Source organism: Neopelma chrysocephalum, unplaced genomic scaffold (assembly GCF_003984885.1).
Source record: "Neopelma chrysocephalum unplaced genomic scaffold, ASM398488v2 Primary Assembly neopelma1_59, whole genome shotgun sequence".
Classification (NCBI taxonomy): Eukaryota; Metazoa; Chordata; class Aves; order Passeriformes; family Pipridae; genus Neopelma; species Neopelma chrysocephalum.
In genome coordinates, this window is record NW_020897714.1 from 26889888 (window position 1) to 26914605 (window position 24718).

At 39.0% G+C, this 24718-nt stretch overlaps 1 protein-coding gene across 3 annotated transcripts in view; it reads right to left on the reverse strand.

The window, feature by feature from the left end:
- FGD4 (FYVE, RhoGEF and PH domain containing 4) overlaps positions 1-24718 on the reverse strand; it is a 66011-nt gene that overhangs the window by 19312 nt on the left and 21981 nt on the right. For all 3 annotated transcript variants that reach the window (XM_027680608.1, XM_027680607.1, XM_027680609.1), the window contains exons 2-5: positions 17912-18076; positions 9508-9679; positions 5924-6410; positions 220-309 (exon numbers count right to left, since the gene is read on the reverse strand). In XM_027680608.1, the coding sequence (XP_027536409.1) occupies positions 220-309; positions 5924-6410; positions 9508-9599 (669 nt within the window). In that variant the 5' untranslated portion in view covers positions 9600-9679; positions 17912-18076. The remainder of the gene's footprint in view (positions 1-219; positions 310-5923; positions 6411-9507; positions 9680-17911; positions 18077-24718) is intronic.

Here is a 24718-nt window from a genome sequence, read left to right on the forward strand (position 1 = left end):
TTGCATTAATATCCAGAAAATTCTAATACTTTTTAAAAATGCAGTGTTCTTGAAACAGAAGCATAGGCAAAGTCATGTGACAAGAGCAAATAACTGACTGGAAAATCAGCAAAATGTGAGAAACATACCACATCTTACGTAATTTATATCCACACTTATGCATAGCCATTTGAGTGAATTCAAGGCAACAAAATAAAAGCAAATTCAAGAAAAATGTACCCCATCTAGGAGGTCAAGTCGGCTAACGTAGGCTTTTTCTGTTTGCAGAAGTTCACTGGCAATTTTGTGACGTTTCTGTTCATCTGTCTCCTGGAAGAAAATAAGAGCAGCTCTTAGGGATATTTAAGGAAAACATAATTTAATACTAAAAGAAAATTGAAAAGACTTATGATTACCTCACAGTTCAAAAAGCAACTGAAATCCAAGTTGCACATTTAGTTGTGAAGTAGACACCAATTTTGAAAAACACAAACTTTCCAGCAGTTTAATCAACAAATACAAATGTCAGAGAATGATAAAAATCATGGAGCAAAATTCAAAGCCTAAAAGATTTAGTATTTCCCAGTTTGTATAGGGATCTTTGCCAAAGCACCAACTCCCTACTTCACAGATCAGCTCATATCCTGGTAATCGAGTACCACTGACCTTTCAGAGCTGGAAGAACTGATTTGCAGAGTGAGAGGGAACAGATGGGAGTACTCAGTGTTCGCCCCCACCCCCATTTCAGAAGTTGTTTGAACTGTATGTTCTTTGCACAACAAAATTATTGAAAAAATACCATACAGAATGTTTTATGTTCATCAATACACTCATTGCTGAATAAGTGTTGACTGCAATTAGAGGGCTCTTTCATTAAGTCTTTACAGAAGCCATTTTAGCATCTTAAGGGAAGTCTTCATTTTAAAGCCTTTTATTCTATGATTCCATGATTCTACAAAATATATTTCTGATTCTTTTGCTGAACAGAAACTTAAACATTCATTCAAATTTCAATATTAAACTAAATATGTTAGAATGTATAATTATAAGTTGCTAGGCAAAATTACTTCAAAACAAAACAGTGAAAGCACAGGCTTCTACAACATTAAAGCATTAGGGAAATGCCTCAAGCCGGCAAGTGTCAGATTCAACAAAATGACATTTCCACTACAATATTCTCTCTCCAGATCTCCTGCTAGTCTGTTCACATTTAATGATGCCCAAGTTTTTCCTAAGTAAATGGCAGTCTTATCACAGTGCTTTTGGGAAAGTGGTGATTTCTAGGCAAACCATAGAAAGTCTTCATAAGAAAATTAAAGAGGAGAGCTTGAAAGAGTGATTTCTGATTTCAAACTGCACACTGCTTTCCACAAGAGTGCGATAAACATTTGCAAGTACATTGATAAAGAGTTTGTGGAATACTGAATAATAAGGTACAATCTTACATTTCAGGGACTCCAGTGGCTATTTTCCTCCTTTCAGTATTCTATAAATATTCCAAATTTCAACACAGTTCAGTTCTAATCTGCAGCATTAATGGTCATGCTGCTACATGGCAAACCTCCTTCCTAAATACAGGCTTTCGATAGTGACTTCAAAGCTGTTCATTAAATCTGTTTAAATCAGCATAGCAACCACAGTAACCTACAGAACAGCGTTTTAAGTGCTGTCAAGAGACATTGCAGGGAGCTGGAGGATTAGCTATTACAGCTACAGCTTGCTGTTTAGTGCAGCCCTTTACAAAGGATTTCACATGTGAACTTGAGGCACAAAACCAGAGGCTACTGGTTCCTCGGCAATTTAATTTTCTTTTTCTCAACCCAGAACCCCACTGTCTCCCTAAGCACTGCTACAGAACCAATCCAGAGTTTTCAGAAGAACTTGAACTAACTAAAAGAGGGAAAATCATGCATTACAGACACAAAAATACCACATCAAATGAGCTGACCCCAGCTTTCCAATCCTCTCAGTATCATCCTTACACATCTTTCTAATTCTTGAATCTCAGTCTCCTTTCTACAATTGCACTACCTGGTACAGGAATCTTCTGTGCAGGGAAAACTGCACGCCATGGATGAGTTATCTTTTAATCACAGTGGCATGTTCTTATTCCAGAACAAAAACACCCACCTATAGGGTTAGATCAGTGCAAAAATACCACAAAACTGTACTACTTTTCTTTTAAGAAGTTCTCAGGGTGGGGGGTGGGTAGGCAACTTCTCAATTATTTCAGGGAACATTTCAAACTTCAGTGACAATCTGTAACACATGGCAACTCAACATATAAAACCAACCAGAAATGGTTAGTGTGCTGTACAGAGATACATGATTTCAACTGCTGATATGAGAAGCATAAAATAGCAACAGGTGCATGAGGAGGAACTGCAAACTTGCACCTCTATACAGATGCTTACAATAAATATTTCAGCTGGGTCTAGTTAGATATTCTTTAGTACAAAGCTGCACATCAGAATCATTACATAACTGTGGATGCTTAAGAAATTAAATCAAGCAATTTTTAACTCTGAAATAAAGAAGAGATATGAAAAGTGCTGCTGAAAGTACGAACTTTTTGTTCTCATTTCCTAATATTGTTTTTCGATTGTCCTGAACTTGAAAAAAATGTTGCTGATTTAAAGCAGCTTTTATGTAAGCCTAAATTCCAATATAGCCATAACTTAACATCCAAACCAAAGAGGAGCTAGCTATCTTCTGTCAAGAAAACTATACCTGCCAGCATGACAGTGATGCTGTATATGATTCACTCTTATTCGGGCATAGACCTTGCCCCAAGGGCTTTGATGGTCTATATTAAACAACACAGACAGGGTGAGAGATGTAAAGTATGAACAAATATAATTTAATTTACATTGTGCTTGTTTCTTGCTTGCTTCTTGCATAGCAACCAAAAAAGCAGTAAAGATCCTGGTATCCCCAAAGGAGCATCTATTCACAAGAAGATTCATGCATTTATATTGGGCACTGAAGCTGTGGAGCTTTGTCCAAATCACTGTTGCTAAAGAAGACCAAAAAAATGGTAGAATCAAGAAGTTGGTAGAACTTCTCAAGTGTTTTAACAGTAAAACATTTCTTGGCAGAAAGTTAACTTTGTAAGAAAAATTTCACCCTATTTAAATCAAAATTCACCTTACATTTAGAAATACAGGATCTCCACCAAGTTTTGCATCCAAAACATCAGAGCCCCCAGCATTGTCATTAAAAGAAGACATCATATGAGGACTGTTAAGGATGCACAGTGGATTCTTTTCCAACTGTGGCATGCAGGCACTTTATACACCTATTTCCTACCAGTCTCACAACAAACACTGAAACACTTGTCCTCTTGTCTTCACTTAGCACTGGCAGCAAATTTCCCACACGTTTTTATTCAAGGAAGTTAATTGACTGGGATGTTCTTGTACTATTCAGCCTCCGCAGTTTAGACAAATCAAAGTTTATGACAGGAGGTGTTTCTGCTGCAAGGTAGGAAACTTTTCACTTTTAATTGTCTTTTTTCTTGTTATCCTTCTGTTTCATTACTTTCAAGCTAATTCAGCATATAAGAGAAATAATGCATACTCTGCTCTGGTCGTTTGGGGAAGACATTTCAGATCACTGTCAACTAAGTCCTGCTCAACTTTTCCAGAACCTGCAATAATCTCTCTTTAGTCAGATCTACAGTGATAAGAGGGAGAAAAACAATTGTAAGAACAACACTATTTCAAAATAAGTCTTCTTTTCCAAGTCCGAAAAGTAATCTCTGCTCTGGTTTTGCACCATTTCCCAATTTGATTCACCTCTTCCAGCAGTGGACTTCAGATTACTTCTGTTGTACACATACATATTTACAAAGAGAGAGCACCACTCTCTTCTCTTCCCTAAATTAAGAAATATGGCATGCAAGAGACAAGATACTTTGCATCAGTACCAAAATACATATATCAGATGCACAATTTAAAGTTTGACTATGACTCATGTGCATCTGCTCCTTTTGCTTTTACTCAATTGGACCTACACTTTCTTAATTAAAAAAGGCAGAAGACTGCTGTTAGCCTGTGCAGTGCAACTTCAACTGGACTGCATCCCAGTTTTAATATTCTATAATGACTAAGTGGGCTCTTAGCAAAATCACAGATTGTCTAATGCTCTTACTTCTTACCAATGCCTGCTTGGATGCAGAAACAGCTTAAAGCTCCACCAGAAGTCTGTTGCTCATCACCCTTTCCCTATTCCAGACAGCATGGCAGCAGCTACTTAGGCCACCACAGGGCTGATTTCCATCTATAGGCTGCATTAATCCATACTAAATCAGTGTTTGATTCTGGAGAGGGTGGCCCTTAGATCGTTCTGTGGCAGACAGGCTTCTTAACCTCACTAGACTAAAGGGGATGTCCTTGTTGCACAAGTAAGCTGGCATTTCAGGAAGTGCTCTTGTGATCCAGCTCAATTATATAGATTCAGTTCTACACCAATGCAGACTCAAAAGTCATCCTGCATGGGTTTGGTTTGTTCTGGATTTTTACCCTTCAAGCACCAGTGAACAATACGTCTAGTAACAGTCACATTACACCTCACAAGTTGATTTTGTCAATATAAGACAGATCACGTGTTGGTTCCAGCAGCTCAAAGACAGATTTTAATGAGATTGCTGCCATTAGCATTTGCCCAGTTCCTTCCTTAACTTTAAAACAGAACTGTTTCTCATTTCAGCTTTTTCCTGAAAATGCTGCCAGCACCTCACCGCATGACTTGGATTCAAGCTTAACAGCGTTGCCCACTGAGAATTCAGCACTTTATGGGCACAGAGAGGGGAAAAAGGCATTACCGAACAGGAGACAGAAACATAATGAGAGGTGTGGCAGGCTAAAGGTGCCTTGGACCATGACCAGACTTATGCTTAGATGGGAATCATAGCATTCATTCATTACAGGAAAAAAACAACCTCTAAAAGAAACAAGAAAACCCACACAACCCAGCACCTTCTTGTCATTGCCAAGGATATTTCACCCTATAATGCTTGAGAATTTGAGACCCACCTTTCCCCCTCACAGAATTTGCCTTCAAGCATGTACGTATGTGACCCCTAGCTAACCAAACTCAAGGGCTTGGAGAGGTCTGTAGTTAACTGATGTAGGTGTACTCCTGACAGCAGTGAGGAGCTTTATCAGCACTCAGCTGTTTGGCTCTGTGGTGAAGAGGAAGACCAGGAGGGTCTGCCAAGCTCCCCCTGCCATGAGTCACACAGGGCACAGCTGGACCAGAGCTGTTAATCACATTCACTGCTTCAGTACAAGAAGGAAAACTGCATAAGCAAACTTTTATAAGTGGAAATATGCACAGTTTTTCAGCAATTAATTTCCTAAGACAGATTTTCTTCCACCCACTTACTCCTCTAAAGTATTTAAAACCTTCCTTACAAGGAAGTTCAAATTCATCAGATATAAGTTCTCCTTGCTATATATTTAGTATACTCTGAACATTGCATCTAGCTGATAGCTGGCAGACTGCCACTGCCTTTCCAGCTCTGACTTGACAACTACATCCAAATCATGGATTCACACAACAGTCCTGCCTGAAGCTCTGTCATTGCAGTTTACTACACGTGAAATTTTATTTTATATACACCACTAACATGTGTCCCTCATAGTCTGGCACAGCTGAAGCACAGTGTCAAACATGTTCACATATTTCAGTTCCACTTGTTTTTTAAACTTTGGATAGCTAATAGGGAAAGGGCAAAGGGGATGAGGGGAAGAGGAAAGGAGGGCAGGAGGTGGGAAGAGGCCAGCAAAACTTTTTTTCCCATCTTTTTTTTCAGAGGAAAAATAACCAAAAGAGTTTCAACTTTCTGACCTGCTCTTGAAAGCCAGGTTTTGTAAATAAAAACCAAGAGAAAATACACAAAGTATTGATATATCAGGAATGAAACAATTTCTCTTTTTACCTTTGTTTCTATAGGTTGATCTTGTTTACTGATTTCCTCAGTTGGTTCTTCCTTCACATTAGTATTAATTTCTGGAGTTTCATTTTCGGATGGGAGCAGTGTATCACTACTTGGAGTTCTGTAGCAGCTGTTAAGCATCTGTTCTTCACAGGTAGTCATACTTTGCAATGACTCGCTGCAAGTACTTTCTTCTTCCCCATTTATCAAGCTGCTGTCAATGACATCATCTGGAACTGGAGTGGACACAGCAGAGCCACGATCTGATAATCTCCTGTCCTCATCCTCCGGCTGGTCTTGTGCTACTACTCCGTTGGCTGTGTGTAGCTGTGCAACCTGAGTTTTGTCAGTATTATTGTTTCCCTGTTTTTGTAGTGAGTGCTGGGAGGGGAGTTTGGGCTGAGGTGATGGTGTTGACCCATATCTTCCTTGAGATTTAGTAAGGTGGAGAACAGAGGAATCTTTCTTCAAATCACTAGGATTCAACGAGCTAAAAACACCGAACAAACAAAACATCGATGAGAGAAGAGTTAAACATGGACTTATAAAACATCCTGGTATGGTGAGTAGGAGAGTTGCACCATATAACCAATTCCTCCCAAACCATTTTTTTTCCTGTGTTAATATTAGGAAGTTCAGGCCACTGAGACCTGGAATGCACTGAACCACACACAAACATGCATCTCTTACTAGAAACCCAGAGTGCCATTCATACTGATCCATGGCATCCTCATGTGTCTTGAATCTCATTTGTAAGGGAGATTTAGATTGGAAATTAGGAAAGATTTCTCTATTGAAAATGTTGTCAGGCATTGGAACAGGCTGTCCAGGGAAGACTTTGAGTCACCATCCCTGGAGGTATTTAAAAGACATGTAAATGTGGCACTCGAGGATGTGGTTTAGTGGTGGGCTTGGCAGTGCTGGGTTAACAGTTGGATTCTATGATCTTTTGCAACCTGATTCTATTATTAGCTCCATGTAACAGACAAGGTAATCAAGAAACCAATAGATGAAGCAACTGGCCCAAAGTATTCCAGAAATTACTGGCTGAAATGGAGCAAGACCTGTGGTCTCCCAAGTCCCAGTCCACTGCTTAAAGTAACAAGTAGCTTATTCCCTAACTGCCTTTTAATTATAAAAAATGAATTAAATGTGTCCAAGAACATTTAGCATTCCTTTCCTTAGTTCAGCAGATTACAGAAGGAGCTTTAAATTTTTATTTCATTTCTTTCCCTTCTTCCTTATTTAGCAGTGTCCTGCCATCATGCTGCATCTTTTCTGAAAGTCTTTTTCCTCCATACTTTATCTCTGCTTTAAGCACATTATCCTTTGTTCATACCTTTCACTCTCCCTTTGACTTTTAGGTCAATATAAATGCTACTCTGCTCTGTAAAAGCATTTGGATTCATTATAATTCAGGAAAAAAAAAGTCATTGGAACCTGAAGTACATTTAACAAGCCACATTCAACTTGCTATAAAGTATCCTAACTGTCCTCTAACACATTGTTCCTAGTATGGACCTCCATCTTCTGGAGAGATGATAACTGCTTACAAACTGTATGTTTACTTCTTATTTATAGCACAGTTTACACAAATATTGCAAATACATTCTGCACTTTGATACACAGAGCTCAAAAAATAACTTACATTAACTTTACCTTTTTCCATCATATAACAAAAAAACTTAAATCAGTTTTTTGTTAGTTGTGTAAAGATTATGCCTTTTTTTCATCCAGTAAGCTTAATTGCAGGACAAAATTAATTCACATTTTTCAATTGTCTTCACAGAGCAAAAAGGTTTAATTAACTTTCTGCCATGCCTACATGTTTGTGGGCTGTACAGACTAATGAAAATAAGTTATCATAATTGACAATCACAGTTTGTAGTTCATGAATATGCTACCTAGCCATTTCAAAAACACTAATTAAAACTGAAGATCCAACTACACAGAAGATACATTTTGTGAGTTGAGCTCATTCAAAAAACAGGGATTGCCTCCACTGTCAAAGCAGGATATTCCAGAACTCAGCACTCTAATTATGGAAGTTTCTCATAAGCAGGGATCATATTCTTGAGGAGAATTTAGTCCTTAAACAGATATTACTGGGTGTGCCTAATGAACGATGTTGCCCAAAAGCAACTCAGCTTCCCATAGTCCACAAAATGTCCCTACTTTTAAAGGTCTATGAACAAGAAAGTTTTCCTTGCTTTTTCTTTATAGTTTCCTTTTATTGCATAATATTGAAAAAGTTCCTTTACAATACAGCAGGCATGTCTAGCAGGAAGGAATATGGGGCTCAGTGGTGTAGAACACAATGTACCTGAGGAGTTTCCTTTCAGAAAGGATAAAAATGTTTTTCTAAGAATACTGCACTATTTAAAAAACTTTGGAGGAAGACTAGGAAACAAAGTTCGTAACAGGAACTAGAGACTTGTGCTGTAAGAATTCACAGGACTTCCAGTGCTGTAGTAGTCTCTTTTTCCCATCTCTAAGCTCCTGCCATGACCAAGTGCAATTAAGTCTCCGCCTAATGACAGAAGTTTCTTGCAGATGAAGCTCTGAAATGATTTCTATTCCAATGGACAAAGATACTTTTACAATGCTCAGCTGCTTCCATATAAAGGATTAAATTTCACCCATCTTGAGGGGAAATTCTTTCAATGGAAGTCTTAACATTAAGTCTGGCTTCTCAGAAGCTTATGCTCTGTTGTACATCATGCATTCATTCTCACAGGGGGCATCCCTTCAGAACACCAGTATCCCAAGGAAAAATGAGAAAACCACATCCAAAACTTGCAGTACTCAACTGGCACTGGACTGTTCCTTGAGCTGTTCCTCTCTCATAGGCTTTTCTCTCTTTATGCAGAGCAGATTCCTTTCAAAGCTTCTGTTTCAGAGCTTATAATACAACTTACTAAAGATGCATCATGTGCGTCTAATTTAAGACACACAAGTAACACTATTTTGCGAAAGCATTGTTCACTGTGGTTTATGTTTCCCACAGTTCCAAATGTTTCCTGCAAAATGCAGTATCAAAACTCCAGAACACTGAGCTGTTCCAAAATCACCAAGTACTACAAAAGAAACCATTCAGAGAATGTATGTCATATCAATACAAATAACTCATAGAGTTCACCCTCTTCACATGAATGATCTAAGAGGTTAAAACAGTGTAAAATGAAAATCAGGATTTCAGGTTTTTCTATTTGCTTATAAAAGATATTTTTTTCCTGCAAAACCAGAAGAATTTAATATTAGCTGCAATGTTTCATTCTAAACCCAGCACTTATTAAATCCCTACCATTTTTCAGGACACTTTAAAAATGCTACAAGTTTGTTTGTTTCCTTTTTTTTTTTTAAGAAAAATTAAGGCTAGCACATCATGAATGAGCACCCCTTGTATAGGCCAAATACACAATTGGCTCTCACCGTTTCAAAAAATGTGCAGTTTTGGCCACCAAGTCCTCTGGCAAGGATGGGTGTGAGCACTACTGTGGTATCAATGTTCTTCCTCACACGTTCAAGTTCCGACAATCCACATACAATGAACAGAGTTACAAGCCAATTGAAATTCTCTTACATACCTGCCTCCCTCAAAACGATGGATGAGATCTGACACTTTACTGGACTTCTCCTTTGCAACACTGGAAACAGCAGTGGGCGCCTCTTCCTCCATCCTTGGTTTGTGATTTGCTAAAGCTTTATGCCTGGGGGTTTGGTACGTTGCCTTCTGCAGATGAATTGGCTTTGGAGGCACTGCAGACAACAACAACAACAATCAATCACTCATGTTTCTTTAAGCTGCCAGAATACAGAATCATAGAATGGTTTGGGTTGGAAGGAACCTTAAAGATCATCTAGTTCCAAACCCCCTGCCATGGGCAGGGACACCTTCTACGAGACCCGGTTACTCTCACATATGAGACTTTTGCATAAGAACCTACTGCAGTAATGAAAAAGAGATGCTCATGGCTTTAATTAACATTAAAGCTGCTTTATGAATGCAGGGACTTCATATAGTCCTTTATACACTATTTGGTATTGGGGATCTTATTACATTTCCTGACTAAAATGTGAACCATATGCTACTTTGACAAGTTAGAAAACTAGGAAGTTTTCTAGTTTGTTTGTTTTTATAGTGTATTGTAGTAAATACATAAGTGGCCTCCATAAATGCAGGCTTTATAATAAAAAAAGAATTGAGCCCAAAGGACCTAGCTGTACTGTGAAGCTCAAGACAGAGATTTAAATTGCTGCCCCAAAATTCCGGTGCTCTCATTCTTTACCTTATCCCTTGTGACCTCAATAATAATTGTCAATGGAAAAGGTATTTGCCTTCAGCTTTAAATTTCCTTTACTCACCGAACCTTTGTCTAATTATACTGCTGAAAACCTTCCCCCCTGAAAATACTTTTTATTTTTCTTGCTTTTTCCCCATCCTTTCCATAAGTCCTTCTAATTAGATTGTTAATGATCAGCCACTGTTTAATAAAGCAGTGACTAGAGCACAAAAGACAAGGTGACACATAAAGCAACTAAAGTCACACGTACTGAAGATCTTTAAATTAACTATTATCCCTTTAAGCAACTATGCAGCATTTGTGGGCAGCAAAAGCACATCACAGATTGGGCCCAAATGTGTTCCACTATTGGAGTAATGCACGTCCAGCTCCACCAAGAAGAGAAACTTAACGGAAAGGTCCTTAATTCCCAAGAACACAACTCTGTTCAATCCCACACATATTCCCAGAACATACTGTGATGGAAGTGAAACCATTTGATATGAAATTGAAAAAAGATTTATTAAAAGGCAGGTATAAATAGGCAAGAGTAGGTAATGCCCTGCCAGTAGAACCAGTGGCCCCAGGGGCTTGGCCACTGCTCCACAGACACCCCATTCCAGCATGCCACAGGCACTGGCCCTCCAGCAACTACAAAGCCCTGCCAGGGAGCAACCATGAAGGGAAAGAGGACAGGAATTGGCATTAGGAATCATGTGCCATTCTCATGGCAGAAAAAAAAAAAAGGTATCAGTACAGGGTACACAATAGATGGATGTGAAAAAAACATGTTCTTTGCATCGCTGGCTCTAGGATAGCTTACTAACTTACCCTGGAAAATCCATGCACCACAGGAATGAGCTTACCTCTCATCAACTGACAATTGAAAGGAGTGTTGAAAAAATTCTTGCAAATATACTAATCATAGACTATGATAATCAAGTGTTTCTTGAAGTTTAAGGGCAATTTTCCAACTCTACCTTACGTTAAACTTATAGCAGGTAATATTTGTCTGTTTCCAAGAAACTAATTGCACTTAAGTGGGATTTTAGTGATTGCTGCAGTCTGAAAAGTACCATGAGAGACTCTATAAAGAAACAAGTTTACCATAAAAAGCTTTAGACTTCAATCATATCAACTACAAATGCAGATAAGTGAAATAATCAGAGGGAGAAGGAAGACAATTACTGTAGATCAGAAGCTTTTGCTGTGCATATGTGCATACTTGGTTCTTGGAAGCTTCATATTTATTAACACAAGCAAGAAAAGCAAGTTTGTAGAGGATGCAGTATAGAAAGATGACTCAATCACTTCTGAAATAGTTACAATGCAACCCTGAAACCAGCAGACTATTAAATTGTGTAACTGCTTCAGTATCTGTAGTAACTGAAGTCCCTCCTGAGAAGCCGCATGCAATTGCTCAGCCGCAGCTGCAGTGCAGTGGAGTAGCTTTCCCTACATTCCCTCCTCTCAGGGAGTTCAGAGAAGGTCTGGCAGAATTAGGCCAATGAGCATCAGATAATTGTCCAAGCACTGAATAGCTTGCTGCGCTGACAAAGGCAAGGGGACAGCGGAAAAAGGTGACACGAGCAGTTTGGAAAAAAAGCAGGACACATAATTGAGCATAAGCGCTGCCATTCCCTCAGGGAGGAGATGGACAGGAAAGGTGTCACCGAGTGGATTTGCTGACCAGCACCACACGAGTTTGTAGGAACACTTCTTGCTCTTGCAGTGGACTTTGTATAACCCCCATTCCTGTGAAATCTCTTATGTAATGGACTCGTACATCTCTTCAATTCTTTTGTACATCTCATAAAATGTTAATATCCTCACAAGGATATATTAAAACTACTGAACTGCAGGGAATTAATGTCTACTGATAAAGCAGAAGGAATTAGTTGGAAGTTATTTTTATACTGGATCCACTGGGACAAAAATCAAATTCTAGGACATTCTGTGGAGGTGTCACACACTTTTGCAGCTATTACTGAAAAACCACAGCTTAGCAGCATTTACGTAGCGCAAGCATGAGGAACCTCTGGGCAAACCCCACATACTGAAAATCCCTGTAATATCTTCAGAAGAGAACCACAAACCAAATAGCCATACCAACTCATTTATGCAAGATATTTAATGCTTTACTTCCTACTAGCATTTAAGAGAGAGCATTTCCCCTAATCAGCTGCTGCTGTAGCTACTGTATGGTTTAGAAATAGAGCAATGGATAAAGAATAGTCACAAGATCAATGCAAAGAAAAGAATCAGTAGCGTAAAAAAACCCCAACCCTCAAACCTTCCTGTAAGGTCAGCCTTGTTAACAGGGATTATGGAAAATAAATTCCATTAACTCTCCCCTCAATGTACTTCTGTAGTGTTTTGTTTTAATCAGATTATTTTTCAATGTGCATACAGCAAGGATCTTAAGAGAAAGAAAAAAAAAAGAAAAGACTGGCCCATTGTAGTAACCTGAATAATACAGAGCTCTGTTTGAGTCTATAAATACTCTTGTCTCCATACTGTAGAATTTTGAGCTCATTAGGAGACATGAACTGCCCATTCTGCTCAAAGAAAACTCCTCCATATACTCAGGTAGCTAGCACTGTATACCACTAGCTATAATCAACATTTATGCTGCAGTGCCTAGTTGTGCATTCAACTTTGCATATATGCATAAGGAAGTGGGAGTTAATGCTACAAATGGTTCCAAAGGTGCAACCACCTTTGCAGACTCCAAAGCACATTAGACAAGGTCATTTATCTCTTCCCTTGGAAAGCATCATGTGTTCAATCTCCATCCATGTGTTTCACTCATGATGCTTAAAAATGCTGCTGTACCTTGACTCCATGAAAATACACTTAAAAGTTCCTGAGGCAAGCAACTATAGCTCTCCTGGCTGAGTCATCCATCATCACCTCCTTGCATGCTTCATCACCTTCAGGAAGATCAAACGAGCACAGCTGGATAGATGCCAAAGATTTACACTCTTAAGAACAGTATGAAATAACTAGTAACCTAGACTCAGCAGAAAGAGAGAAAAAGCCATCTTCTCTTTGAGATGTACATTTTAGATCACACCAGAAGAAATATCTTCCAATACTGTATTAAGAAAGACGACTAATATCAATCAGATGTACTTTGTTCTCTCATTTGTCTTCTTCTCACAGATAATATTTGGGATTTGGCAGTTTTGCTGATAAAAGAGACTTTGTAATAGGTTTCTTAAAGCACCATTGAGAGTGAAGCCTACCTAGCAACAGCTCTCAATTTAGTTCAATTGACCATTAACTGTACAAGTTTGCTAGAGAAGCACAGTCTACCTTTAAGACTTTTAAGAGTTTCCTCAGCTTTTTTAGGCCCAAGCCACTGAACATTTTCAAAACCACAGAATATGTTATAATTAACTGAGAAAGGAAGACAGGACTGATGCTACACAGCAGACAGCCAGCTAAAACTGACTGCTGAAGTCTATGGGCTGACTGTGTTGTGTCCTAATCATTTCACAGTAGCACAAACCAGGTGGTCTTTTGGAGTGGAAGTTCATCTCCAACCCAAACAAAAATGCCTCTTCAGCCTCAGCAGGAGATTCATAAGAACTGCTAAGCTCTCATTAGAAAAATTTAAATGAGCAACTGATGCACAGTCTTGAACTGACAAGACAGTTCACTGCTTTGAAGAAGTGTTGACATTTCAATATATTTTGCATCCTACAATAAAGCTGCCTGGTACAGACAACAGCTTCGGTGCCCAGTATTTAGTAACTGGGCATCATAAAATAACTCAAGCAAGAGGTTCAAAAAGCAAGGAATAGAAGAAACTTTTTTCTTTTTAAAAAAGAAAAAGGTCAATTTTTACACGTCATTCTACATGCATTCTGCTACTGCTAGCTTCAGATGACTGCCCAATTATTTGTAGGTACGGGCAAATTTCAAATTATTTAACAATTTGCTTCCTCTCTCATGCATCATCTTCGTCTTGGAACCTGGTAGCATATTTTGCTATTTCCACTGACTATCTCCAGTCTGGATTAGTCCACTCTGTCAGAGATTGCACTGCACTGGTGCAAAGGCAAAGCATTGGGTTCCGCAGCCAGTACAGACTGTGACTGCTTTGCTCCACAGTCTTGATTTCTTTGCTTAACTCCCTCATCGGCCTTCAGCCAGTTTCAGGCTTTGTTCCAAATTTGCAAGGATTTTCACGAACCAAACTGTACTCAGGACAGAAATCTGACATATGAATTGCTAAACTGTTGATGGAAGGAACAAAAATTGATGGAAGGAATTACTAGAGAACAAAAATTGTTCTTTACTGCCAGTGTATCAGAGGGATTTTTTTTTCTCATTGAAATGTCAGGGGAAAAAATGAAAATGAAAAGAAAGAATTTTATATTGGATTCTGTGCAGAAATTTATTCACTTGACCTAGCTACCCTAAGTGAACTGTTTCCAAATATTTAAACTACTTCTCAGAGACCAAGTACAGACAAAACAGGGTTCACTTCAAGTGCAAGATTTTGGACCTTTTTCCTCTATATTAAAGCTCTGTTTCGTCTAAATCTAAGTTTACTAAAAGTAACTGTACCCTACTTGCAACATAACCTCAAAGTAATTTTTTATATCTCTCATTTTAATTATATGCATTCCAGTAGGTTAAATGAAGGTCATTTTGCAGTTAGTTCATCCACAATCAAATATACTGGCATTACAATTCAGGTCTGTCATCTTGTTTCCTCTCACTATGAAAGGACATTTCGTATTTGCATGACTAGAACAACAATTTGGAAGAACATTTCCTACTGCTATAAACCAAAAATGTTTCTGTACCTGTGCATGAAAAGCTCTTTAAAAAAAATACAGTGACCACTTTTAAACCAATAAGCTAGAGCAATCTAGTCTGCTTACATCATTTGGACTCCCAAAAACTTCTCTCATTAATTATATTCTGGTTTGCTTGAATTCAATTAAAAGCAAAAAAAAGAAATACTATAAAACTTCAATCTGATGCACATATTTAATAGGAATAAATGGAGCAAGACATAGGCCCATGAACAAAGCAGACACAAAATACTATTTAAAACAGTATTATTAAATATAATCTACGCAGCTGTGTTTCTTAGACTACAGCACTATTCCTGGCTGTGGCACAATTTGGAGCAAACAGTATTGACAAACACACAAGTCATGGCTATGGAAAAGCAACAACAGCTGCATAACTACTTGAATGAATGGGGTCCAATAATATACAACTCCTAATTTATCTAATGGCTAGACTTTATAATAAGTGTGCTGGCTTTGTTTTTGAAAGGCTTAAAATCTTTTTATTGATTGCCCATTTCTATTTATCCATTAGCAGATTTCTAAAATATTTTTCTTAGGAAGAACACATGTTCTCTTGTTAAGTTTGCTGCAGAGAATTTGTTTCAGAGACATAGGAAATGGTGCAGAAAGGCTACTCAGATAAGTAATGTTTACATATAACTGACAAAAACATCTTAGTTTACTGAACAATACTGGCAAAAGTTCTATAAAAACGAACTATACCAAAAAATAACAGCTTTATTTTTCTCTCATTCTCCTGAAGTAAACAAAACTTTCTTGACACCCCAAAAAATTACTTCCCCCCTTAACTCTTAAGATGAACTCAGGACTGATGTAAAATCCTTCAAGATGCATTTTCCCATTAAGTGATACACAGATTGTTGTATCCACTACAAAATGACCCTGTGTGATTCCAGTTTTTATATGTGATTTAGATGGGCTCCAGTGTATTTGGTTTGCATGGCCAGGTTTTGGTAGCTGTGGGGGCCACAGGGGTGGCTTCTGTGAGAAGCTGTCAGAAGTTTCCCCCATGGCTAACAGAGCCAATACCAGCCAGCTCCAGGACGGACCCGCTGGCAAAGGCCAAGTCAATCCGAGAAGGTGGTGGCACGTCTGTGATAACATACTTAAGAAGGAAAGAAAAGTTATTGCCCAGATGTAATTGCTCTCAGAGAAGAAAGGAGTGAGAATATGTGAGAGGAACAACCCTGCAGACACCAAGGCTAGTGAAGAAGGAGGGGGAGGAGGCGGTCCAGGCGCCGGAACTGAGATTCCCGCTCAGCTCATGGTGCAGACCATGGTGAAGCAGCTGTCCCCCTGCAGCCCATGGAGGTAAGTGGGGGTCCAGAAATCCACCTGCAGCCCATGGAGGAGACCCACACTGGGGCAGGTGGATGCCCAAAAGAAGGCTGTGACCCCATGGGAAGCCTGTGCTGGAGCAGGACCTGGGGCACCCAGGGGAAAGAAGCCCTTGCTAGAACAGCTTTGCTGGCAGGACTTGTAGCCCTGGGGGGCACCCATGCTGGAGCAGCCTGTTCTTGAAGGACTGCACCCCATGGAAAAGTGACCCACGTTGGAGTAGTTTGTGAAGAACTGTAGCCCATGGGAGGGACTCACAAGGGAGAAGTTCAAGGAGAACTGTCTCCCGTGGGAGGGACCTCACACTGGAGCAGGGGAAGGACTCCTCTCCCTGAGCAGCAGCAGAAGCAACATGTAATGAACTGACCATAACCTCCAGTCCCGTCTCCCTGCGCTGCTGGGGGAAGGAGGCAGAGCCTGAGAATGAGGGAAGGGTGGGGGGAAGGTGTTTTTAAGTCTTGGTTTACTTATCCTTATCCTGCTCTGATTTTGATTGGTAATAAATTCAATTAATATCCCCAAGTCAAGTCTGTTTTGCCCATTATGGTAATCAGTTTGTGATCTCTCCCTGCCCTTAACTCATGAGTCTTTTGTTGTATTTTCTCTGCCCTGTCCAGGGGGACAGAGAAGAGTGATAGTTACAGAGGAGAGTGATAGAGTGGCTTTCGTGGGTACCTGGCATTCAGCCAGGGTCAAACTACCATATCTAGTTTTCTATAAGTAATTCTTGTTTCTGTTGTATCAGCACTGTGTCTCAGAATCCAATTCACTGACCAGCATCATGATATTAGTCTTCTAAACTCACTGTTTTTCAACTTTTAGGATGAACAAAGTTCCTATTGCATGTCACTTCTAAAAGATACCAGTCCAGAGTTGCTTTGAATTCAAGATTTCTGGAATGCAGTGACTCTGTTACCATCAACATCAGCAGAATCATCAATATTACCAAGAAGACCACAAAAAAAGATGGTTTGTGGTGGTTTGAGTCAATATACATATTGTCTTTATATCTATATATACGAAGTATATATAGATATTTATACATATATATATATAATATGCACATATGAAGTATTTATACATATATATGTTGACCTATGTAGCTTCTAAAAGTGAAGATACTACTTATGGACAGAAACAGGAAAAAGGGACATTTAAGTCTACTCTGCATACATTATTGGTCAGCATTTACTGCACAAACATGAAGTTCCCATTTTTCCACAAAATCCTGTAGAGCTACAACTCCAGAGGCCCTGAATATCCTCCCCACCACTCCTGCCTTGAAGCCAGCCTGTCAAATGCTCCAATTCAAAAATAGTGTCAAAACCTCCCAGCTCAAATACAGCAATACTTTTGAAAAATAAGTCAGAAATTACAGAATCATAACGCATTTACAGAACATTTGTATTTCAATAACAAGCTTTTACCCTACGGTTTTCCTTCTGACAAATACAGTTCTTTCAAGGTGCTCTATTTCTCTCAGAAGTCTGAGATGAAGAACAACTTTCGTAACAAAAATATTTGAGACTACTTACCTTGTGGCTTTGGATTTGAAGCTGAACGTGGGGATTGTTTGACTGGCACACTTCCATTTATTCCCTGAGCCGCTTCATTGCGTACATTCTGCTCAACTAGTCTGGTTGTGGCACTCGCTGTACAAGTTCTAGGCAATATTAAGGACTTTGGACAGATGCTGCTGCCTGAAAAATACACATAAAAACCTGAGAGTAAGAAACAGGATTAAATATAGAATATAATGACTACAAACACATTTATTAGAGTGCTAACACTTCTCTACAGAGAAAATTAAAATATTCGTCTTCCCTTTAAGGGTGTCTCATCCTAAAAGCACATTTTACCTTTCACTGAAATTTATTATGTGGTTTAAACCTTGAAGAGCTGGATATTAAAAAATACTTCCACCATGACTAGCCTAAGCTCTTCTACAGGAAGATTACAATCTCCAACAGGGAGATTTTTTTCTTATCTGAATTGTCAATGTGCTTGTTCAACAGAACTGTAGAAAAACCAGCATTGTTGTTTGGCTATTCTACTTCTGCATTCCAAGTGTGCACAAAATGCTATAAAGTTTATTTTATTAATGATGGTAGGATCCAAAATTATGCAATTTTTGTTGGTACGAAAAGGCCCCTGTTTTAAGTATTAGGAAAAAAAAATAGAGCAAAGCACAAATCCAGCCAACTCTTTCCTAGCAGAATGGCATTTATTCTGATTAACAGGATCAGAAGAAATCTGCTATTGGTAAGAAATTTGGAAGAAAACATAAAGGAAAGCATATTCAAACAACAGAAACTGTAATAAAAGCGCTTATTAGAATGTGATTACTGAAGCCTGTTGCTTTGGAGTGTGAAAGCAATTGGTTCCCTAAACACAACCAAAAACTTCAAATAATAATATGAAGGACCTTGAGATGTCACTTAGGTCAATATTCATTCAACTCTGAATCAAAAAAGATCCACAACTTTTTTGTGGGAGGAACAAGGGAAAGGAAGAAAGCCCACTGTTGTCCTAATTATTTTCATTTAAAAACATTATTAGGGTAAACCTTGTGCACCTCAATTTATTGCTATTATTTGCCACCATTTTACCTTTTCTTGCCTTTACTGGGGTTTTCTTTGCACATTTCTATAAAAAGTAAATCTGAAACTCATTTAACCATTTCATAAGGTGATCCTCTGATGCCTTCTGAACAACTGGTCTGTGCAGTTTGGACACCCCGATCTAATCCAACTCCCTCTCCCATGGCAAAATCCACCATATCAAGCCATTCCTATCCAAGCCTGCTCTCTGTATAGCAATGGAAAGAGACACCATAGCTAGTGCTGTGTGCTGCTCAATGATTCTTCAGCCTTCTGTGGATTCCAACAATATATTCAAGTATTTATTCTTTACTTCTTAGAAGCTTATTTTTCCTATTAAGCGCTGAAGTACACCCAGAGGCTGCCTCTACAAACATGGAGGCTTGCAGAGGTCCATGGTGAGATCAGCAATCCATACTAAAAAAGCACCAGTACTTGGATGACAATGCCTGTACGACATCCACAGCTGCAACACGGCATTTTTCCCCTCTTCCATTTCATTCAGTTAGCAAGGGATCTTCCAGGAACATAAGGGTGGCTACTTCCAGAATGATGAGGATAATCTAGCAAGGCCCATCACGAACAGAAACTTTTCAGACATCTGCAATCTGAGGCAGAAATTCCTCTTTCCTTGGGTATCGCCCCCATACACAAAAAGTTGTATTGTACTACAGCAGCGGGAGCTCTGTCCCACATCACTCCTCAATGCCTAAGAAGGTATTTTCAGTGCCATATCTGTCTCCCCTATGGAGGTGGGAGTACTGGAAGCTCTGAGAAAGACCAAGGTGATGGTACAGAGAGTTGTACCAGCAAGTTTTCCTGGTCTTCATCAAAGAGCTGACAGGCTGAATTTCCCTTTCCTACAGAATCCCATACCATACTGTAGCAGTTTACACTCTAATTGAGGAATCCTAAATTCAGAAACTAATTTAAGAAGAGTAACTCCTGTGGGATCAGTACGATGCACAAATTGGGTAGGCAATTGCACATAATTTATAAATCTACATTCAGATCACACTTACAACTTTGCAATGAGAGTGAAAGCGTGAAGTCTTAGACCTTTCTGAAAACTAATTTGCTTGCAGATTTGACAGCTAATATGCTCCAAAATCTCCAGCTCCCAGAGTGCAGCTCAGTAAGGGGCACTGCTGCTGTCAACTGCTCAGGCCAAGGCTTAAAATGTCCATCCAAGTGGTACTTTATTTATTAAAAGGATTTCCTAACGAAACGAGAAACTTCTGAGGTCAGAATAGGAACTTATTTTACACACACAACTTTATCAAGGCACTTACTCCTGTTTTAGGTTATCGCTCACAATCACTTTAAGCCGAGGCTGTCTCAGAGCTGCTGCTGAGAACAGGCCACTCTGTGGTCAGCCACTTGTCCTCCCCTCCTTGTCGCCTTCTGCTCCAGCTTCTGCTTTTGGCTACTCCTTCCCCTGTGCCAGCAGCAGCACTTCAGCCACACAGTGAGATGAAGAGCAGAAACAATGCAGTTGAAATCTAGAGTATATTTTGGGTCGGTTTGACCTCACAGCCACTCCAGCACTGCTGCTTGCGCACAGGAACAGCCAGGAATATGGTTGGAAAGGGACAGGACAGCTCCTCTCAGCAGCAGCCCTTACTTAGATCTGCCTGATCTAAGTTCGTCAAGCAGATATTTGGACTTTGATTCCACTTGGTTTACAGGTGCACACACACAGCCTTATACAAAGTCCAGCAAAACCAGAACAACTGAATGCAAACCTTTGATGCGAAAACATTAGATGGCCTTAAGAATCAGTTTTGTCAGCATCACATGCCCCCACTAGACTTGGTAATATTAGTTCCATCAGTTCCACAGTGGGCAAAAGCCATTTTGTAAAGCTTGTCCACTGTAATACAAAACTGTATTACAAGCAACAGAAAGAGTGCTTCTCTGTAATGGGATCTTTTGCAATTGCTCACAGAAAACAAAAGTTTCAAGAGGTGTTATGACCCGAGACCTGCTCTAGCTTCACACCAACAACTCAGCACATGGGGGTGTGGGGAAACAGGAAGTTTTCAAATTAATTATTGTTGTATGAGCCGTTAAACATATTATCCATCCTCTCTGGAAGCCATATTTTCTGGACATGGACACGCTGCAGACATTTAACCTATGTTTCAAACTAGTAATTCTGTTAATCTTGTCACATCCTCAAGCCATGTAAAGCTGGAATGGAAAAAGGTAATGGAAATCTACCCAGAGCATACTTCTATGCAAAACTGAGCACTCAAATTCTCTGGACAAAAAGCATTCTTTAACATTCATGCAAGTCTGAGCCCTGGTTTCTTTACAGTGAACAATATCACCCTCCAGGTGACATAGACAAGAAAATTGTGGCAGAAATACAAACTCCTGGTGAACATTCCTGTATCTAGTGTATTGTATGCAAGTGTATTATAAGGCCATAATACATTTTGTTATAACAAAAGCCCAAACCATGTAAAATTCAGCCCATTACAAAATGCCAAATACTTGCTCCATAATAAGCAGCATACACTGCAGTAGGGTTTCTCAATTCTCTCCACTTAAGTAAGGAGTGACACAGTCTACCTTTACAAAATACAGTAGCTGCCCTGTAAATAGAACATTAAATCCCACTTGATTTGCAAAAAGGCAGACATGCTGCAAAAACCTGCAGCTTTTACTGGGCTGAAGTAAATTCCCATTATGATTATTTCTGACCTGGTTAAAGAAGCGCTTGCATATTTCTTCTATTCCTATGCATTATAACAACTGAGAAATTTCATCTGAGGTCAGAAATGCAGTGCACAACAAAATACTACCAGCAAGTTACTGCGTTGACTAGCACATGATTAATACCCCCATCTTGTAATCAAGAATGACTAAATACACTGAAGAGGAGAGAAAGGGGGGAAAAAACTTAAGTAAATTTAAAATGGGGGCAGGCAAGAATGTAAGAGAGAGAGAGGTAATAAATAACTAACAGAAAAGAGAAATAAACACCACAAACTTGATAAGCACTTAATTATTTTCCTTATCATTTGCGAGGAAATGAGAAGCTAGAATGCTTACAAACACGCTTTCATCTGCAAGAACATTTGAAGCTAGGTAATGCATTATCTGTTTTTTCATAGCATTCCAATTAGAAATAACTTGTAGCCATGAACATTTAGACAAACATAATCAGCCAGCTTGAAATGCCAGTAACATGAGAAAATGGCTTATTTATATTCACAAAGGTTACACTAATGTTTTAGTATTGGATAGATCCTTCATCAGCAGTTTCATAAACCAGTCTCAACACCATTAAGTCTTCTGTTATATTTATTTTTATTCCCACTTATAAGCACATAGCACATCTATACTGCTCCAGCACTGTCTAATTTTTACTGCCATTGTGAACCCTCTTCTGATCATACATTCTCAATGAAAGAAATTCTGTATTTCTGGATGTAAACAGAGTCTACAGGAAAAGGATTAGTCTCTTGTGACAAGAGAAAATTCAAGTATCAAAATTACTTCTCTAAAAATGATATAGTTAGGTATACCTCGTGTTAAATCCCAAAACACCTGCCAAAATGGCTGTGGTCTTGACGTTCTACTGCTACATCTTTTCATGTAACGTCAATACAAAGCTTCATGTTTCCTACCCATCCCTGGGCATAGGTGGGGGTTCAGCTAATACACTCTCTACCAAAGTACTGGTTTAGGCACAGTAACCAAGCCATACAACCTCCTGATCAGCTTAGGAAAGTGTTAAGTAGCATTGACGCTTCCAGAGATGAATTCAGCCCATCCACTTACTCACCAAACACTACAGGAGTTGCAGCAAGGAACAGAACAAGAGTGAGCAACAGCTTCCTGACCACAAACAAGTAGGCAGAAAGTGACCTCTCACCCATGCAGTTATATCTCCACATGTGTTGAGGCCTGAGCAGGAAATGCAGTACATTGGGTCACAAATTTTGCCCACAGCTGTGCTCAAACCTGCCCTCAAAACTAAGTTTCTACTAACTTGGTACCTACCCTTCACTGGTTTATTCTTTTTGTGAGAGGAGCCAACATACTACTAAGATGCTTATACTGCTGATGCATACCCTAAGACATGTCAATAACAACTGGACTAAGCTCAAACTATCAGAAAATTAGGAGTATGGAGGAGAAGAGTTGAAAGTCTGGAGGTCCAAGTTTCTCTCACCAAAAAAAAATACATCTATCTTCCTCCAATTTCTATTAAATGTTATGCTTTCAAGTTAACTACAGATTTGTGTCTTGATGTATATTCACCTCTCCCATTGTAGTGGTGATAGAGTTGTGAATGGTTTGCAGCTGCAGAACAGTACAAAAACTTCATACTGATATTCTGTTTTACACAGATGAGCTCTAAAGGTCAAACATCAGGCCAGCCTTTACTGTGGTGAGCCACTGCTGAGATACTGCAAATAGCTGATAACCCAACACTGCAAAAAGAGAAAAAAATAGCTTTTGCTAAAGTCAGGCGGGCGGTCTCACCAAAGAAATTAGTTTTCTTTCTGCAAGAAGGTGCTGGCCAGAAAAATAAGTGGCAAAGAACAGACGGTTTAGAATTATCTTTGAAAAATGGAATCTTGGCAAAGTGTAGGGGACAGATCAGGTTCTATTAAAGGATTACTTCAGATACATATGCTGACAAAATGCAAAAATGTAGGGTTTTTTCTTGCAGAGCTATTCTCCAGACGTAGGCAAAAACATTCTAAGATCAACAGAAGGCCATTTTCTGGGAATAAAAAAGATGCAAAGCATATAAGGCTCTTATTTCTCACTGCACATGAACATTAACAGAACTACCAAACAAATATTACCCTCAATTTCACAACATTTACTGTATGGAGTAAGTAAATCTTCAAGTAAATATGACAGGTATAAATTGTAGATTGCAAAAAGTGTGCTTTTATGTGAATGCACTCACAATACCTGATGGTGAAGTTAAACAGGAAACATTACTGAACTTAAAACTGGCAGGCCAACCACCACACAATACTTGCCAAAAACTAGAAAATATTTAACTTCTTGGTAGATATGCTATATTACATAGTAACAGAGAGCAGAGGTTTCCAAACTTTGGTATCCATAACACTCAGTATGTGAACCACTTGCAGCAACACACAGAGCAGTAACACAGAAGGAGAACCGAAACAAAGTTCAGTGAGTTCAACTGTGCACAACACACAAAAGATATTGTAAAAGAAGAAACAATTTTTGAAACAGTTTCATTTCTAATAAACTAAAGGAGGATATGCAGGGCATCAGTGACAGAACCAAACACCAAGTAGAAACATTGACATGTCTGCTTGTTCTAAGATAAGACAATACTGCATTTGTTTGGTTTGTAGGTATTCACGAGACTCGAGCATTTGGTATTGCCTTTCCTGTGTTTTGTCCAGGTTTCTAGTTGTTCTGATTGGAAGAAACCATGCATCTTTCCCATGGTAAATTTCATTTTTAGGCTGAAATACAGCTTATAGTAATTGCTACTAAAAAAATAGAGCTTGTCAAGTCACCAGTTACGGATGCCATTACATTTAAGTAGGATATCTATTGAAGGTAACTTACTCAAGATTAAAAGTCTAAGCTTTGACAGGATATTAACAGAACAAGATTTATCAATTATCCCCTGATCGCAGTCTCAGCATACTGTGTATCATGCAAAGTAAGGGACTGAATGATGAATTCCACATTCACTACAGATGTCCTGCCAATGCTGGCTACAGCAGA